The sequence below is a fragment of the Conger conger genome, chromosome 1 (genome assembly GCF_963514075.1).
Source record: "Conger conger chromosome 1, fConCon1.1, whole genome shotgun sequence".
NCBI classification, from domain to species: Eukaryota; Metazoa; Chordata; class Actinopteri; order Anguilliformes; family Congridae; genus Conger; species Conger conger.
This window is the reverse complement of record NC_083760.1, coordinates 26,884,496-26,904,262: the sequence shown is the minus strand read 5'-3', so window position 1 is coordinate 26,904,262 and position 19,767 is coordinate 26,884,496. Positions and strand designations below refer to the sequence as shown.

Genomic DNA, 19,767 nt, shown 5'->3' with positions numbered 1-19,767 from the left:
GTAGGCTAAGTCCGAAAATCCTACTTGGTTCACAGGATGTGGATGTAAATACCTGTATATTCAAGCTGAAAGTCCGAATTTTAACCTCACAACCATTCTTTCATTTAAAATACATTGTGTCACAAGAGTGATTTTGATATGTTGGACAGGCGTTCGGTGGATTTTCTTCTCTATAGTAATTTTTCAGTTATCAGGTTTTTGTTAACCTACCAGGTCCTTTACAATTATTGAGCTCACCAGTTCTCTCTTCTTAATGATGTTCCAAGCAGTTTATTTTGGTGAGCCTAAGGTTTAGCCAATGACTATAACCGTTTTTTTTCCTCTAATTTATCAGGCTCATAGTGGCTTCCATGGGCACAACTCTGGTCCTCATGTCCATTCTCATATTCATGAATGAAATAATGATAGAAAATGTGTTTAGCGTTAACTCAGTTTCCCATTGTCTATAATATTACATTTTGCAGAAAGATCTGAAAACATTCAGTGTGACAAATATGCAATCATAAAGAAGAACAGGAAAGGGAAATATTTTTTTCACAGCACTGTCTCGCTCTGCTCATTTATTGATTCACTCTGTGCAGACTTGTGCTTTTTCATCTGTATCTTTTTTCCTTCTAAAGCATTCAAAGCTTGGTTTGTCATGAAGTAAAAGAAAAATATCACAGCTTAAACAACATTTTGTTAATTAAATAATAGTAATACAGGCTGACATTTTTAAAATGACAAATAGTGTTATAAAAAAAAAAGTTGTCAATGGATAAACAAACATGAAAACAAACATGAATATGAAACCCTCCTACAGTTTTTCTTTGTTTTTTAAATAAATACATCTAGCTGGGATCCTGTCATCCTTTCCATCTTCAGTGAGATGTTTAGCACAGTCATGCTTATTCAGATGAAGGTGCTGACCATGGTCATGTTCATTCAGATGGTTTGAAGCTGGTAAACCTTTGACCCCTTCTTCAAAAGGTAGCCCTGTTCATTCAGAGAGCTGATAAAACCTTCAAAATCTGCAACCTGAAAAAAAACAAAACAGAAAACCAAACTTTCCCAGTGCTCTAAAAAAAACACAAAACCATAATATCTTTCCACATGAACCACAGTACGGTGGAGATGGATTCTATATTTCAGTTAAAATTGACCAGATACATAGTAACAAACAATTATATAGACATGACGACATGAGTACAATGGCACTACACATTAATTTTAATTGGTTCCCAAACCTTTTCCCTTCAGGAAATACCATTTCAAATTAAGCACTGTGTAATTAAAGTAATGTAATTGTAATTAAGTGGTGAAACCAAAATATTATAGAACTAGAAGAGTAGAAAATATTTGGGAGCATTGGCCCAAAACATATGGAGGTCATTGATTATACAAAAATTCTTTAAAGGGTAAAATAGTGTCTTTGCTGAGGACTCCCTCCAGGTCCCACTAGACTTAGCTCCTGAACCGCAGTAACGTTTAAATAACCCAGCAGACTGTGGGTAAAATGTCAGCAGCTGAAGCCACCTGAATGTTGAGCTCTCTGGAGATCTGGCGGAGCTGCTGGAGCTCAAATGTGGTCTTGTAGGTGCGCTCGGCGATCTGGTTCAGCGCCGACACAAACTTCCTCACTTGGGACCGTTTGCTCATGCCCGACCCCATCTGGGAGCGGTTGAAGTCCAGCCGCCCGAACTCGTCCTGGTAGGTGTCCAGCATGCTGCGGTGGACATAAACAGATTACAGTTGATGCCGTAGAAAACTTGTACAAATAAGAGAGTACGATAAATTAAAGTGTTTGTGAAATATAGATAAGACATGAACGCATAATAAATAAATGCATAATTTGAGTAGTTGGCATTTTTAGGAATGCTTTGAAAATGATGCATTTATTTTTTGTGTTTATGTCTTATCTATATTTCACAAACACTTTCATTTATCATACTCTATGTACTGATCCCTTTTTAAAAAGTTTTCTTCATTTCCCACAGCAGCAACTGCATAACTAAAACTAAAAAAAAAGAGAATATAGATAAGACATAAACACAAAAAAGAAATGCATAATTTGAGTAGTTGCATTTGAAAATGTTGCCAATTTTAGGAATGTTTTGAAAATATTCTTCTTGCATGTCAAAAGCGTAAATTAATCAGACTGCTAGTTCCTACCTGTGTTTCATTATTTCCACAACCTCTTCGGCATCTGCTCTTGTAGCCTTTTCTCGTAGCTCCAGCCTGGCTCTTGCCTTAAAAGTACAACAGAGCAGATGAGTCCAAGTTTGGAGAGGACTATTTGCCTATAAATATGGTGACCGTTTCTCCTGAGAGTTTAGTCCTGACAGACATCATTTGGCCAACCGCTGACTGGGGCAAAAGGTGATTCAGGATCTATCAAATGAGAAGCTCCAGTTTCAAATCTTGTAACAAATTTTGTGACTAGATTAATTTAAACAAGATGAGCTGAGCCTGGTTTAGCCGGACCCTGATATAGCTAAGGGGGGAGTATGTGCGGCAGAAACTATATGGGCTGATCCATGCCTGTCAACATACGTGGTCATACATAAGTGGAACTGGACCCCAGCTCATTTAAAAAGGATAAATATATTTTTTTATATATACTCACCAAGCTCTTTATTAGGTATTTATTAGACTTATTTTTTTAGACTTCTACTGCTGTAGCCTATCCACTTAGCGTTACTGCCACCTTCCTGTCAGCTTTGACTAGTCTGGCCATTCTCCTCTGACGTTTCGGTCAGCAGAACTGCTGCTCACTGGAATTTTTTTTTTTTTTGCACCATTCTTTGCAAACTCCAGAGACTAGTGTGTGTGAAAATCCCAGGAGATCTGCAGTTTCTGAGATACTCAAACCACCCTGTCTGCCACCAACAATCATTCCACGGTCAAAGTCACTTAGATCACATTTTTTCCCCATTATGATGTGAACATTAACTGAAGCACCTGACCTGTATCTACATGATTGTATGCATTGCCCTGCTGCCACACAATTGGCTGATTAGATAATTGCATAAATAAGTAGGTGCAATACAGTAAAAATGTTCCTAATAAAGTTCTCGGTGAGTGTATAGAAACACTCCACTTGGTTACATGGTTAGAATGAAAAAGGTCAAATAAAAAAATTAAAGTAAATCAGTCAGGAACAGCATGGCCAGGAGTGAGTCAGTGCAGAAGCATGCAGAGATAAGGCCATAGACGGGAGTGCAGGGTTACACCAGGCCACCAGGCCTCAACAGGGGAGGGAGTGATAGATCCGAGGGACTGAACATGAGCTGCATAATTTATGAGGCATAGTGTCATATCCACGCATTGCAACTGGCTTTAACTATGTCCTCAGCAGTGATTTCACCCCATAAATCTTACGTGTATGAATAGGAGAGCATGCATGCCTGCGTGTGTTTACAACAAGTGAGACTGTAGCTCGCATGTAGTGAGTTGTGTGTGTGCATGTGTCTGTGTGCATGTGTGCGTGCGTGCCTGCGTGTGTACAAGTGTGCGTGAGTGTGTGTGTGTGTGCGTATGTGTGTGTGCATGTGCATGCATGTGTGTGTGTGCAAGCGAGTGTGTGTGTGTGTGTGCATTTGCATGTGTGTGTGTGTGTGTGTACATATATGTGCATGTGCGTGTGTCTGTGTGCATGTGCGTTTGCGTGTGTGTGTGCGTGCGTGTGCGTGCGTGTGTGTCTGTGTGCATGTGCGTGTGCATGTGCGTGTGTCTGTGTGCATGTGCATTTGTGTGCGTGTGCGTGCGTGCGTGTGTGTGTCTGTGTGCATGTGCGTTTGCGTGTGTGTGTGCGTGCGTGTGTGCGCGCGTGTGTGTGTGCATGTGCGTTTGTGTGTGTGTGTGTGTGTGTGTGTGTGTGCGTGCGTGCGTGAGTGAGTGTGTGTGTGCGTGCATGCGTGAGTGTGTGCGTGCATGCGTGCGTGCGTGAGTGAGTGTGTGCGTGTGCGTGAGTGAGTGTGTGTGTGCGCGTGTGTGTGCGCGCGTGTGTGTGTGTGTGCGTGTGTGCGTACGTGTGTGTGTGCATGCATGTGTGTGTGTTACCTCAGTAAGGCGGATGAGAGACTCCAGCTGGCGTGTGGTGATGGGCGTGCTGTCGGCAGCTTGGTTCTGTTTGCGCAGCTCCAGGTAGAAGTCCTGCAGGACCTGCGCAGCCTCTGCGGACAGCGTGGGGTGCACGTAGTGCCGGGCGTACCCAATGTACTTCCTCAGCAGCTGGTGGGGGATGGGGTCCAGCACCTCCCCAGGGAGAACCTGTGAACCCAGTCCAAATATCCACCAGTCACCACACATGAGCACCCAACTGACCAGCCAGGTTGGTTGAGTGACAAAGGGGTGCATTTCCCCCATTAAAGGGAAAGTTCAGACCCAGGTCCGCTGAGTTTCTCAACAGGTATTATGGAATAAATTAAGGACATGTCGACCTTAGCCAGGCTGATACAGTTTTTTCATCACACAGTATGAATCTAAGCAAGCAAATGGCATATCAAGAAGTACTTATTTAAGTTTCTTTTATTAAGCGTCTCATAGCTGTCAGTTGGTGATTCTCAGCCCCCATTAAATCAATGTTATTTGGCTAGCAATGCTAACTGCTAACTCAGAGTAAGCTACACAAGCTCAATGTAGAAGTACTTTCAGTCCAACATGTCCCCAATTTATTCCATAATTTGTTGTCAGCAACTTGGGTCAAAAAATGCAACCTAACCCTTTAAAAGGCTTCCACGGATGAAGACCAGTCACCTTCAGGCGGTCCGATAAGGGCTTGTCCGCAGAGACCTCCAGCAGGGAGACGTTGGGGTCCTGTGTGGGGGTCCGGGCGACCGCAGCGCTGCTCAGCGCCCCCTTCCTGCCCGCGCGCATGGCCATCACGTGCTCCGACAGCAGGTGGTCATGGTCCTCGTTGGGCGTGTCCAGCAGGATGAAGACCAGGTCGAACCGGGAGAGGAGCGCACTGCCCATCCTGTGGGGGCACGAATGAGAGTACAGTGACCACAACCACACCCCATTCCACCTTTATCTGAAGACCTTCACCAATGAACCCCCCTGCCCTAACTCAACTCTAGGCTATGCTAGGCTGAGCTGCATGCAGTATGCAGTGGGAGAGCAGAGGCTAGCAAAACTGTTGCAAAGCCAAACACACTTGAAAAAAGATATGAGTGGTTTGAGTTACACACTGCTAGTATATGAAACCCCCCTCCAGCCCCGCACCAACGTAGCAGCAAGGCTAGGCTGCATACAGTATAGTGTGCATTATGCTTTGGGATAACAGAGGCCAGCAAGACAGTTGCAAAGCCAAACACACGTGAAAAAAGATGCAAGTGGTTTGAGTTACACATGCTAGTACATGACTTCACATAGAGCAGCAATGTAGTATAATGGTTAAGGAACCGGCCTTGTAACCTAAAGGTTGCAGGTTCGATTTCCACGTGAGACACTGCTGTTGTACCCTCAAACAAGGTACTTCACCTGCATTGCCTCAGTATAACAGTATATCCAGCTGTATAAATGTATACTATGTACAAGTCGCTCTGCATAAGAGCGTCTGCTAAATGCCCGTAAGATATACAGCGCAGTATTTGTCCAGCGACACATATTTAGCTGTTTTCGCTCTGTACACCAGCAAACAAACAGTTGAAATAAAACATTCACTATGTAGTTCAGCTTTAATTTCAGCATCCAAATACTTATGGACTGCACTGTACCTAATGACATTACAGAACCAGTTACTCGTAAGTTTATTTTCCTGTATTAAAACCTGACTAGTGATCTTGCGGTCAGCAGTGGAACAGGTTAGCGTTCGCGCCCTACTTGAGGTTCTCCGAGACGGTCTTGCCCTTGTTGTAGTGGCCGCCCACAGGGTTGGCGGCGGCGATGATGGAGGTGCGGGCGGGCAGGGTGCACACGATGCCCGCTTTAGCCAGGCTGATGCTCTGCTGCTCCATGGCCTCCAGGAGGGCCTGGTGCTGACTGCCCATCTTATCAAACTCATCGATGCAGCACACGCCTGAGCACACACACACGCACACACACACGCATACACACACACACACACACACACACATACACACATACACACATACACACACACACATGCATACACACACACACACACACACACACACACACACGCATACACACAAAAACGCACACACACACATATACACGCACAAGACATGCAACACACTGTCAGGGTAATTTTCTTAACTGATTCTTAATTCTTGACAATGTGTGTTAACATAGAGACAATCACGTGATTAAAAAATAACCTTTTATTTTTAATCGTTATTACAATAAGACCACTTTCTGAATTAAGTGCTCACTAGGAGTCTTTCTCTGTCTCTCTCTCTACCAGACAGACAGTCTGTCAGATTAATGTCTCTGCTTCTCCTAGAAGGGGGTGCTAGCACATTCCAATCTTACAGCAAGGTCAACAAGGAGTTTATCAGGAGACTAAATAATAATAATAATAATAATCCTAGGTTGTCAGCATATCTTCCTTGTTTTTGTCTCCGCCCTTGTGGAAAAGTGTGTATAAGAGTCTTACCATGTCTGATTCAAATCAGAGAGGCGGTAAGCTCTCTCACTTTCTGTTATTTCTTTGCAAATAAATACGAAAGTTAAACGCAAGTACAGCTATTGTTGTTTTACTGTGGATCTGTTTCATCAGACAATGCTCACCTGTGATATGTAAAAAGCGCAATTTCCCTAACAAACACGCAGAACAGTTGCTGGCACCGACAATAATTCCACAAAAAGTCACATTTCTTCCCCATTCTGACATTTGGTCTGAACAACAGCTGAACCTCTTACCCACGTCTGCATGCTTTTATGCATTTAGTTGCTGCCACATGATTGGATGACAAGCTGGTGTACAGGTCTACCTAATGTTTCACGGATTTCATATAAATTAGAAAAAGCTGAACAGATTTTGTAGCATGAGAATCATATGCACTGTGAAATGTATTCATGATAGTTCAGCCGCATTTAGAATATGAAGTCTCTGTACTTCTTTGTCTTTAAAAATTCTTGTCTGACTTACACAACTGTGACATTGTGATGAAATGCTTCTTTATATAACAGTACAACTTTACAGTCACTTAGCAGATGGTCTTAACCAGAGCGACAAAAATAGAGGACATCAGTTAGTTCTCAGCAGTACAAAAGTGTGATATCATCAAGCTATACAGAAGTGTAAAGTTAGCACACAGCTATATCTTACTGCAGCTTGCAGTGAACATTGTACAGTGGTGTCTGAACTTCACAACTGTATTTAAGTGGTCAATGTATTTACCCTCATCAATCGTGTGTTAACTTCAGATTAATTTGAGATGAAAGTTGAAAAACCCTATTACTGTATATGGAAACAGTGCTTGATAAAATACCTTGATCTCCTAAAACCAAGGCCCCGGCCTCCAGGGCATAGTCCCCGGACCCGCTGTCTCGAGACAGGGTCACGGTGAGCCCTGAGGTAGTGGTGGTGTTCCCGCAGACGTAGATGCCCCGGGGGGCCACGTTACACACCGCCTGGGGGGGGGAATGACGGAGGATACGCTCATACAAATGTTCACATTAAAAATGGTCCCCATATTCAATCTATTGTTAAGCTACTGGGGGGGGGTAAATTCTGATCCTTTTTTAGGAAAAGCAAACCTACCAATAGTAGCATACCATTTCTGCAGGCTGAGTACATACACGTCAGAGAAATGCCACTTCCCTCCATTGTTCAATGTTAGTTCCTTTACTTGTTTTCAGTTTTTACTCTAATGTCTGTGATTTATCATTACTGAATCCTAATTTTTAAAAAAAGCCACATTTTCCAGAACTCATTTGCAGACCATTTAGTGTATATCAACTATTATAGATATTTTTCATATTAAAACATAAATCTTCTCATAGTAATAATACATAAGAAGTTATTTGAATACATTATTTGTAACATTATAATAATTATTTAATATTATAATTTGTTAGTCAGCTGACGCTTTTATCCAAAGCGACTTCATTGATTAGACTAAGCAGGGGACAATCCCCCTGGAGCAATGTAAGGTTAACGGCCGGACCTTGAACCGCCAGCCATCCGGGGGCCCAGTCACGTACCACCACACTACAGGCTGCCCGTTACCACACCAGCCCGTTTAAAGCCCCCATGCTCTACCTGTAGCATTTGGCTCTTGCCCAGTCCTGGGTCTCCCACCACCAGCATGTGAGGGTCTCCTCTGACGGGGATACGGTTCTTATCGTCCACAAACTTCTGACAGCCCCCGAACAGAGCGAGCGCCAACCCCGCCTTCACCAGCTGGAGATGAGAGAGACACAAACCTCACACCTGAGCTCCAGAGCAGGCCAGCACATCCAGAGATAATGACCGTGTATGGAGGAACCATGTTTGTTCTTACCAAGTGTCCGTAGATGGCTGGACAAAGAGAACTGCAAGACAAGCGGCACAGGCAGAAGAGTTAGCTTCGCAAAGCTAGCGACAAAATAACTTCATAAAATCATAAAAAATGAAATCATAATATGTAACACACATACTCATAATATATATGAGTCTAAACCAGGGGGGCACAACTCTGCGTACTGATTTTTGTCCCAAGCAATTGCCTTGTTTTTAATTTGCTGACAGCTGTATAAATTACCCTGGTTCAAGCCTGTACTTGAGCACAGTAAAATCATTAGGATACACTTGCAGTCTCCAGCTGTAGCCGGTACTCATAAACATATCAGATAAGATATGATTGAGTCAATTAAATAATTAAGACCAGAAGTTTGCACAAAATCCTGAAACGGATCGGCCCTTGTTGAGCACCCCTGGTCTAAACAAACTGAAAAAGTTTAATTGCTATCAAATACATTTGAAAAAGCCATCGTGTTATGAAGGCAATTATTTTGTAGCATAAGCAGGATATGCACTGTGGAGTTCATTCAGGTCATTGTTCAACCATATGTGGAAAAAGTCTCAAAATGTCTGGCAGACATGACCGTAACCACAACGACCACTTCCCCCTCAATTGACCACAGAGACAGTGAATATAGCAATTCCTCCCTCTCGGTTGACAATATGAATGTGACCACAGCAACTGCTCGTTCTCCTTTGACCATGTAACTGTGACGGTCACGACCATGACCGCGCCATCTGCTCTCTCTCACTTGACTATGAGCTTGAACAGGTCTTCCTGCGCTTGGATCTCCTGTATGGCGTAGAGGTCTTTGAGGGAGAACTCCAACGAGGCCCCCTGAGCCTCCACCTCCACCGCTTCCTTGGACTTCTGGCCCTTGGAGTTGCTGACCGAGTTCACCTCCACATACAGCAGGAACATGCACTGATCCTTCTTATTCCTCCCGTTCGCTGAAGGAGATGGAGAGAGAGAGACAGAGTTCACACTGAAATCCATTTTCACCCCTCTTTAGCCCCTTAGTGGCGGATGTGACCTGCACGTTACATCTCCCTTAACAGACGGATGAGATCTGCACATTACATCTCCCTTAACAGACGGATGAGATCTGCACATTACATCTCCCTTAACAGACGGATGTGACCTGCACATTACATCTCCCTTAACAGACGGATGTGACCTGCACATTACACTTCCCTTAACAGACGGATGAGACCTGCACATTACATCTCCCTTAACAGACGGATGAGACCTGCACATTACATCTCCCTTAACAGATGGATGTGACCTGTGTGTTACATCTCCCTTAACAGATGGATGTGACCTGCGCGTTACATCTCCATTAACAGACAGATGCAACACCAGGGTTGTATTTGATCATATGACCATTTTTCAAGAAACATGACCGTTGAAATGCATTGTGATTCATTGGCCTTTTTCCTATGGCACCTTAGTCCATAATGGGTTAACAAAGCAATCCTGCCCAAAACAAAATGCAACTCAAAGCCACATGACCGAACAAACAAGCAAACAAATTTGTTGTTGTTGATGCAGAACTGGTCATTTCCTTAGGTGACACAAAATCTTTATCTTCAAATAAATACAGTTTGCCTTTTTAAAATTCCCAGAACATTTTATCGTCAAGCAATTTAAGCTGCCCACAGGTATTAATGCATCAATCTCCTCAACACTTGAAAGTACACACAGACGGCAAATGTAAAGCAAACAGAGCTGCTGTAATCTAGGATAGGTCTTCAAAAGAGATTAAGAAGAAGGAAATCTGCTTCCCCCCGATGGCTGGATGTGGCATCGCAGGCCACCTGGCCCCATCCTGTAACCACGACCTCAGCTGCGCCTCCGCTCTAATTAAAAAGACAGCTGACCTCAGTTGCGCCTGGGGTCTAAATTTAAAGACAGATGACCTTGACTACTGCATCCCTCTGGTCTATAGATACAGTTGATCTCAATGATAGCAGTCTACGTATGTGTATATCTCCATATCACACACAGCTTAAGATATGTAATAACATAGCCCTTTATAAATAAAAGGGTAGTATCTCTAAACAATAAAAATGAATGTCTTGGATTATTCTAACTGAACAGTGTAGTTAAGAGAAGCGCAATCACAGAGAAGTTACGTAGCGAAAGATCAACAAGGGGTTCATAGCGGTAGCACAGTGATTAAGAGAACAGTGGTCACAAAGCTATTATGTAGAGAATGATCATTGACTTAAGTGAAGAGATATCACAGAATGGTAAAGAGGAGAGTGGCAAGAGGTCAAGGCAAGCATGTTCAGAGGGGTTCAGAGGGGTTTAGAAGAGAGCACTGAGCGGTGACAATGATAAGGAGGGGAGCAGTCAGAATGAAAAGGAGAGGAGCAGTCAGAATGATAAGGATAGATAGACAGATAGATAGACAGATAGATAGATAGATACTTTATTCATCCCGAGGGAAATTTTAGGAAGGGGAGGGGAGCAGTCAGAATGAAAAGGAGAGGAGCAGTCAGAATGATAAGGAGGGGAGCAGTCAGAATGATAAAGAGAGGAGCAGTCAGAATGATAAAGAGGGGAGCAGTCAGAATGAAAAGGAGGGGAGCAGTCAGAATGAAAAGGAGGGGAGCAGTCAGAATGAAAAGGAGAGGAGCAGTCAGAATGAAAAGGAGAGGAGCAGTCACAGAGGATTCAGAGAGATAAAGGGGGGAGCAGTCAGGATTTACAGAACATAAGGATGGAAGCAGTCACAGTGGATTCACACAATGATAAAGAGGGAAGCAGTAACAGAATGACAAAGAGTGACAAACAGAGAGTCGAAGGATTCACAGAATGGTAAGCAGTGGAGCAGTCACAGTGGATTCAAAGAAGATTCACAGAATGATAAAGAGGTAAGTAGACCCAGGATTCACAGAATGGTAAGCAGTGGAGCAGTCACAGTGGATTCAAATAAGATTCACAGAATGATAAAGAGGTAAGTAAACCCAGGATTCACAGAATGATAAGGAGGCAAGTAGACACAGAGGATTCACGGAATAAGGAGGGGAGCAGTCACAGAGGATTTTGAGGATTCACAGTGGATTCACATAATGATAAAGAGGTAAGTAGACACAGATGATTCACAGAATGGTAAGCAGGGGAGCAGTCACGGTGGATTCACAGAACGATAAAAAGGCGAGCAGTCAGGTTGAGCACGGCCAAAGGCAGCACACCTTCCTCGTTGGACACTTTGACCACCCCCGTGATGGTGACCGTGTCCCCCGGGACACAGCTGTCCACCAGGTCCTGAGTGAGCTCACACTCCACGGTCCTGGGGATCCTCCCGGCCTCCCGCTGGTCATCTGATATCTGCTCCTGAATCCTGAGACACAGCGGAAATCTTTACTCACACCACGTCTGTTTACCAGGAAGAACAAAAAGATTCGGTCCATTACCTTCTGCGTCCGGACAATTAGTCCTGCAATAACACTCTCCACTCATGAGTCATAAGCTATTAAATTAATAAGCACTTATGAAAAAGGTGTTTACATCATCTAAATCCTTCCAGAAAAAGCCAGACGTAATAAAGAGGCAAACCAGGTGTGAGACTAATGTGTTTATATGCAATTTCATTACAGCAACCTGGAGCGGCTCAATAAAAGGTTGCTAGGAAACCAGCATTAAAACCAACACAAAGGAACAGCTCAAAGTTTACTCTGAAAACACAGGAACGGGACTACACCTTTGAGTTCATTAAAATGTCCAGTCATCGATGTAAACACGACAAGAGCATGTTATTCCAGTAAGTGCGCCCAACTTTAAAAACAATGTTCCATACTGCATCATGAAGCAGTATGAATTAAACCTTCAAAATACAGTACAAAAGCACTGTTCTACTCCCACAGTCATAGGGCTTTCACTGAGAGACTGTTTATAGCACCATTTATAGCAATTGTTCCAAACCCTATTCCCAGAGATCTAGTGTCCTGTAGGTTTTCACTCAAACTCTAACAATTCGGCAGCTACAGAATCTTGTTGAGCTGCTAATTAGTCGAATCAGGGGTGACAAATTTAGGTTGAAATGAAAAGCTACAGGAGGGTAGATTTCCAGGACCAGAGTAGGGAAACACTGATTTACAGCCTAAATTGCATTACAGAAAACTGTGGTCAATTCTTAATGTTTGGGAGAACAAAATCCTTATTCCTGATACCAGATGCTGGAAGCCATTGATGTGCATATACATGTCTGCATGCTGAACGGCAGCAATAAATGGCGAAAATGCTTACTTAATAGACTGCCAGTCTACAGTTAGTGTGAGGGGCGAGCTTCTGTTGGCCGTGAATGAACGCCCACAGCAATCGACCTGCAAACACTGGAAACAAAGACTCTGATTACATTTCATCATAGTGTTGACCCCCTAGTGTAGTGAATGACCACAACAGACAACACCTTTACAAAAGCAATATGCTTGTGTTCTATTCACTTTTTACAGTTATTACTGGATAAGGCCTGCTCTGCATTTTTTTTTTTTTTTGCAGGTGCCTGTGTGGGGCTTATCATTCTGTAGCCTGCATCCATCCATATTAATGCAGATAATATTATATTGATAATGATTAACTAAATGATTTGCATTTTAAGCACAAAAAAAAGAATAATTATGAAGTTTTTCATACATCAAACAAATATACAGTCCCCTCCAAAAGTATTGGAACAGCAAGGTCAATTCCTTTGTTTTTGCTATACACTGGAGAGTTTGAGGTCAAAAGATGTACAAGATATTGCAGATCAGAATTTCAGCATTTATTTCCTGGTATTTTTATCTAGATTTGTTAAACAAGTTAAAATTGGGTCTGATACCAAAGGTGCTATGTTCTAAGTAGGGTAACACATCTAGGTGTAAATACCAGGAAATAATTCAACTTGTGTTCTTCTTTTTATCTCAACCCCAAATGTATTCAGTGTACTGCAAAAACAAAGGAATTTCCCTTGCTGTTCCTATACTTTTGGAGGGGACTGTAGGGTTCACAAGTAATACAGTAAAAAGTAAAAGTGATAACTTTTATCGGGATTTGTCTCAGCATACTCTATATCAAATTTGGTGAAGATGAGATTCAATTTACGGAAGTTTCATGGAAATTTATGGAAATGGAAATGTGTTTTTGAAGAATTTTAAATTGCAGAAAATTTATACAGACGCAAATAAAATCGGGAATATACACTTTGGTTGGAATAAGCCAAGGAATAAAAATTACTTTTTAATCATGAAACGGTTCAGGAGGTTTGGGCTAAAATGTAAATGGCTGCGTTACAGCGCCAGACAGGCGTCATTGCGATAATCTGACTAGTGGTGGAGTAACTGAACCTACCTGCCAAGTTTCGTAGCTGTAAACACTTTACAGTTTTTGCTGCCAATTCATTAGCGAAGATAAATAATAAAATAATAAAAAACTTGAACAAAAACAATAGGGTTGCATGCACCCAATGTAGTGCTTTACCTTGATGGGGGTTGCATAAGTTCAGTGAGGTTGGTGAGGTGATGTGTTTGTGGTGCAGAAGAAGTTGTTTAGCTTGGGGGTTATGCTTTACCTTTGTGCATGTTAGAGCAGTACTGGTCTACATTCTCAGAGCAATGCAGCTGCATTGGTCAAGCTTGGTGGGGGTGGTTTACCTTGGTCGGAGTGGTGAATTTGCCGTCGGTCAAGGGTAGAGACTGCGTGAATCCACAGGCGTTGCAGTCAAAAGCCATGCGGCTGCAGAGGGGCTTGATGTTGCTCACTCTCACCACCGTGCCCCGTAGCGCCACATACTTCCCGTACAGGTTCGCCCGCAGCGTCTTCAGAGCCGTCAGGGGCTCGTAGTTATACACCCTGCCACACAAAATGCAGCGAACGTTACGCTGTCACGTTGCATTTGTATCCATCTTATATCCATCACCCTAGTTGTTTATCATATCTATTGTATCATGCCGTTCTTCTAATTTGACATGCCACACTTACAGACTTGGTGTATATTTACCATGTAAACTAGACTTGATGTTCATAGCTGTAGACAACTGACATGTGAACTGTACCTTATCCGACCTGATCTGTAGTTGTTCTAACAACCTTCGGTCTGCACTTATTATAGATCACTCTAATGTGTAGATGTGACACCTGGTGCTGATGTGTAGTTGTATTACCTTGGCTCATGTGTAGTTGTGTAATCACGTGCTGATGTGTAGATGTGTTACTGAGAGTTTGTGTAGCTGTCCAACGTTGTGCTGATGTGTAGTTGTGCAACCTTGTGCTGATGTGTAGACGTGTTACCGAGTACTGATGTGTAGATGTGTTACCTGGCACTGATGGGTAGATGTGTTACTTGGCACTGATGTGTCGACGTGATACCTTGGCTGATGAGTAGATGTGAAACCTTGTGCTTATGCATGGATATGTTATGTTGGCTAATGTGTGGATGTGATAACTGGTGGTGATGTTTAGATGTGATGCCTGATAGTGATGCGGTGTGTTGCTGATGTTTGGTTGTGCTTGCCGACACGGACACACGTGTTAGCCGGCGTTACCTGGCCCTGATGTGCGGTATGCTAACGATTGGTAGGGTGCCAGTGGGCAGCCCTTCCTGGCCCTGGAGCTCCGCAGCATGTCTCTCCAGATCCTTCGTCAGCACCTGGGAACAAGAACACCGTGTTCACACTCGCAGCAGCAAACCGGAAAGCAGCAAACATCAGGGAGACTGAGTCACACCAGGGCCAAGGGCAGGGATCAACAAACCACAGTCCTCTGGGGCGGAGGACTGCTGGTTTTCCGCCCTCCCTCTACCTGAGAGTCATGTGTGGAGACAGTCTGGCGAACATCAGAGAGACTGAGTAACACCGACCCCAAGGCCAGGGTTCAGATTAGAACAGCCCTGGAGAGCCGAGAACTACTGGTTTTCCATCCTCCCTTCACCAGGGAGTTAATTGGGAAGACCATCTGGCCAATCAAGAGAAAAGAAACCCAGGGGTGGATTTCGATTTGAGTGTCAGAGTTGATGAACCCTGCCTGAGGTGACATGCAGAAGCTGAGACGGGAAAAGCAAAGAGAGCAGGGCGCTAGCGTGAAGCGGTGGCTGTGGGTAGGGCCCTACCTGGTGAATAGCCAAGCCCAGACAGTCCAGAAGCTTCTCTGGCATTTCTCTCAGCTGTGTAGCCAGGTCAGGCAGGGCGTCAGAGAGCTGTGGGTCCAGGAGAAGGTCTTTGTAGTCCACCAGGATACTGCCCTTTCGCTCGATCTCATCCTGTAAACAAAAAGTCTGCTGGGTGGCCATTGCCCCGAGTACTGCAACTACACATCCACAAACAGAGGTTGTGGGATGACCAGTGCTTTGAGCACTGCTGTGACATACCCGTAGAGGTTGCTAGGTGACCAGTACCCTGTGCACTGCAGTAACACACCCACAAACAAAGGTTGCTGGGTGACCAGTGCCCTGAACACTGCAGCAACATGGCCAAACAGATGTTGTTGTGAGACCAGTGCTCTGTACACTGCAGTGATAAACAAGCAAGCACAGAGGTTGCCTGGTGATCAGTGCTTTGAGCACTGCAGTGACATACACATAGAGGTTGCTAGGTGACCAGCGCTTTGAGCACTGCAGTGACATACCCATAGAGGTTGATAGGTGACCAGTGCCCAGAGCACTGTCATAACACACCCACAAACAGATGTTGTTGGGAGACTAGTGCTCTGGGCACTGCAGTGACAAACAAGCACAGAGGTTGTCAGGTGATCAGCATTTTGAGCACTGCAGTGACATACACATAGAAGTCGCTAGGTGACCAGTGCTTTGAGCACTGCACTGACATACAAATAGAGTTTGTTAGGTGACCAGTGCTTTGAGCACTGCAGTGACATACCCGTAGAGGTTGCTAGGTGACCAGTGCTTTGAGCACTGCAGTGACAATTACACAGAAAAAAATAGGTTGCTAGGTGACCAGTGCCCTGAGCCCTGAGATGACACACAAACACAGTTTCCCTTGGACTTAAAATTCCCACACCTGGGGCTTCATCTATCAAATGGGCACAGGCACACGTTTTATTACAAACTGTGCAAGATAGTTTTGCCCAGCTATTTTCAGTAAGTAAGTCTCAAGTATAGTGTCCTTCACTAAAATGCATCTAGAAATATGTTTCCCTAGTGCATCTCTGACACGGTTATCTGTATTCTGGTTTCATACATCCTCAATAGCAATGTCTTTCCCTCAGGCGATATGGCCTCCAGTTCTCTAGAGGTATTTCCCTTAATATTAAGGGACTAAAATCCCTGCTCTGCTTCCAAAATATAGCTACCAAATATAGCTAGTTAAATATGGTATCAAATATGGTCAACTTCACATGCAGAACAATTTGTGATCTGTGCATAAAAGTCATACACAGGGCGGCCTGTAGCGTAGTGGTTAAGGTACATGCCTGGGGCAAGGTCAGTGGTTTGATCCCCAGTGTAGCCTGCATTGCTCCAGGGGAGGGTTGTCTCCTGCTTAGTCTAATCAACTGTAAGTCACTTTGGATAAAAGCATCTGCCAAATGACAAGTAATGATAGGTGCATAAGAACAATAATTCTAAGCACATATTAAAATGTGCTTAAAATGTGGACCAGGCATTTTTGGACCGGGTGAAACAAAGACAAAGGCCATCATTATTGTACATTACTACTGTACATGAACTCCATTACCCACTAGATCCAGCTTCTCTATAACAGCATCAGTACTGCTTCTTCCCAAACCAAAATGAATACAGTAAACATCTTATCTTAATGGAAAGCTTGGGAATGTTACTCGTTCAACCAATGAAACTAACAAAACAAAATCATATGGAAAGAATGCACATACTTTATCATAGAGGTCAATTCGTGATGTGAAGTACTCTTCAAATGCCTGAATCTTTTGGATGTATGGAGAACTTTCAATGTAACCTGAAAAATAAACCATTCAATCAGAACCACATCAAGTGTTATTTGAGAAAAGCTATAAAATGGGCACTATCACACATTTTAAACCTTCCAGCTCCCTGTACCTTGAGATCTCTTGAGTTTCTTCTATTTCTCGAATGTATTCATACGATTAAAATAGATTCAGGCCTATCTCCATTTTAATATGAAATGCTACATCAAGGCAATAACTGGTGCATCTTCCTTCTTTAGTCAATTTACAGTAGTGCGCACATTACTTGCATAACATCCAATAAAATGAAAATTATATAGATATAAATTAACAGTGATAATTACAAATTGGCGAAAGAACATCAACCAAAGTTAAATATATACTTTATCACAGAACGGCCAATGAATACTGAACATAGAATGCGGCATTGATAATATATTACAGGCAGATCAATATGCAGTATATCATCTAATTAGAGGCAGCACTGATAATATATTACTTTGGTATATGTACCTTCTGAGAAGTAGAGTCTCCAGCCTTTGTACTGGCACATATGGTCCAGTGTTGTCTGTGTGGTTTTAGGCTGTTGCGATCCAAACCCTGGTTATGGATTGACGACACATCAAAAGGGTATTTCAGAAACACATTCTGACATGAAATGAATTTGCAACACTGTGCTCTGTGTCGGTCTTCTTCATTCGGACAGGAATTATTCAATTAATTCCAATTAATACACAGTCACACCTTCAATATATGCTGCTGAGCCACGACAAATTTCTCCCCCATTTTAATCCGCTAATTGTTTCTTCTGTATCTCGGCAATATGTTAAAGGGCCAGTTCACCCAAAAATGAAATTAAAGTATGTTTCCACTTACCCAGAGTACCACCCCAAAGTACACCAGTATTCTGGGGCAAAGTGTCAATTTATTTGATCAATATTTTAGCAATATTTTTGCTGAGCTTGGCTTGCATATCGAAACCTCAAAGTCTAAGCCGGCTGTTAACTTTAGTTAGCACAATTATTTAGTTAGACAATATAGGAACACAATGTAGGACTACAAAGACGACATGAACACTTTGCGGACACAGTTCCGGTAATAGTAGAAATAGTTATGGATTAAAATGTGCATTTCTGAGCTTGCTAGTGAGTTTTTTCAATGTATCGATTACCAGAAAAGGAGTGGCCCATAATATCATGGTGAACTGCATCTAAAAAGATTTTTGGTGAAATCTCAGAAATTCTCACCAAACCTATCCGTATGGATAGACAGTACTCTGGGTAAGTGGAAACATACTTTTATTTAATTTTTGGGTGAACTGCCCCTTTCGGTGGGAGAGAATACATACAACTCTACCTGAAGTGCTGGGTCGAGGGTTAGCACCCCGTGATCTCCAAGGTCGTCCACTCCAGCCCCGTCCGTTACCCCCCCTCCAGCCTCCACCTCTCCCCTCATTTTCTCCCTTCCTGCTGTTCCATGCACCCCTACCGCCTCTCCAGTTGCCTTCCCTGCCCCCCCTCCATCGATTCGCTCCCTGCTCATGTCCCTGTGAACTCCCACCCCCCCTCCACGTCCCTCTTCCAAACTGCTCTCTACTCATCTTCCTCTTCTGACTGGCGTCCTGTGGAAGGAGAAAGACACATTGTTTAATGGGTGGAGCCTGAAGCTCAGGCCACACCACCTTTCACATCAGGCAGTATGTAGGTCAGAAAATAAAGTTACCCTTCTTTGCTGTTCACATTGGAGGGGCCCTGTCAGGAATTAAGTGGAATGCTATCTATAACTCAGATCAGACTGTATGTAAAAATCACAAAATGCAGATGTGATAAACCAAGCAATGTACATTATAGCAATGACAGCTGCTTTGTTTTAAACATAGCATCATGTCCTATTTGACTACTCCTGTTCCTGACCTCCATGCTCGACCATGTTTCTGTGACAGATAACTATGATGACGTTGAAGGACGATTTATTTAAGTGCAAGGGACAAGGGCTTATTTTTCCAATGGAAATGATCTATGGTCGAAGAGTACATTGTCAAATACTTTGTTGCGCATCAATTCGTGTTTCTGTGTTGCGGTCTAGCTACACAGTTGACTGGCTTTTAAGGAAGCCTTACACACGTTTCGTGAAACAAACAAATTGACAGTAAAATTGTGATTGAGTCTATTAACTACTTAGCTAGCTAGCTGGTAAACGCGCGCGACCTTAATAACTAACAACCATACTACCAGTAACTGACACGATGCATAAGGAATTATTCATGTATGTTTTAGCTACTGACACTTATATATAACAATTTCCACCACAACAGCAACGTATTGAAAAATGAGAAATCGTTAAAGTTAATACCCAACCTGGAAAGTTCAAGGAAGCTGTTATGTTGACATTTTCAGGCACCGCGCCACAACTACGTAACTACCGTTTCCGCCAATCCGAAAATCTCTGGTGGAATTAGCGCGTTTGTTTCGCATGCAACGCGCACTTTCCTACT

At 43.2% G+C, this 19,767-nt stretch overlaps 1 protein-coding gene across 1 annotated transcript; it reads right to left on the bottom strand.

Annotated features, from left to right (window-relative positions):
• Positions 1-526: 526 nt before the first annotated feature.
• mcm8 (minichromosome maintenance 8 homologous recombination repair factor) lies at positions 527-18,750 on the bottom strand (the record flags this gene model as incomplete). Its single annotated transcript, XM_061232334.1, has 18 exons — positions 527-1,017; positions 1,516-1,705; positions 2,152-2,228; positions 4,042-4,251; positions 4,738-4,957; positions 5,806-6,001; positions 7,380-7,521; positions 8,153-8,293; positions 8,394-8,424; positions 9,145-9,343; positions 11,594-11,742; positions 12,648-12,733; positions 14,030-14,228; positions 14,921-15,024; positions 15,484-15,633; positions 17,223-17,305; positions 17,787-17,873; positions 18,630-18,750. Coding segments are annotated over 18 exons (2,478 nt in total), but the record flags the coding sequence as incomplete, so codon positions are not given.
• Between the last annotated feature and the right edge of the window lie 1,017 nt (positions 18,751-19,767).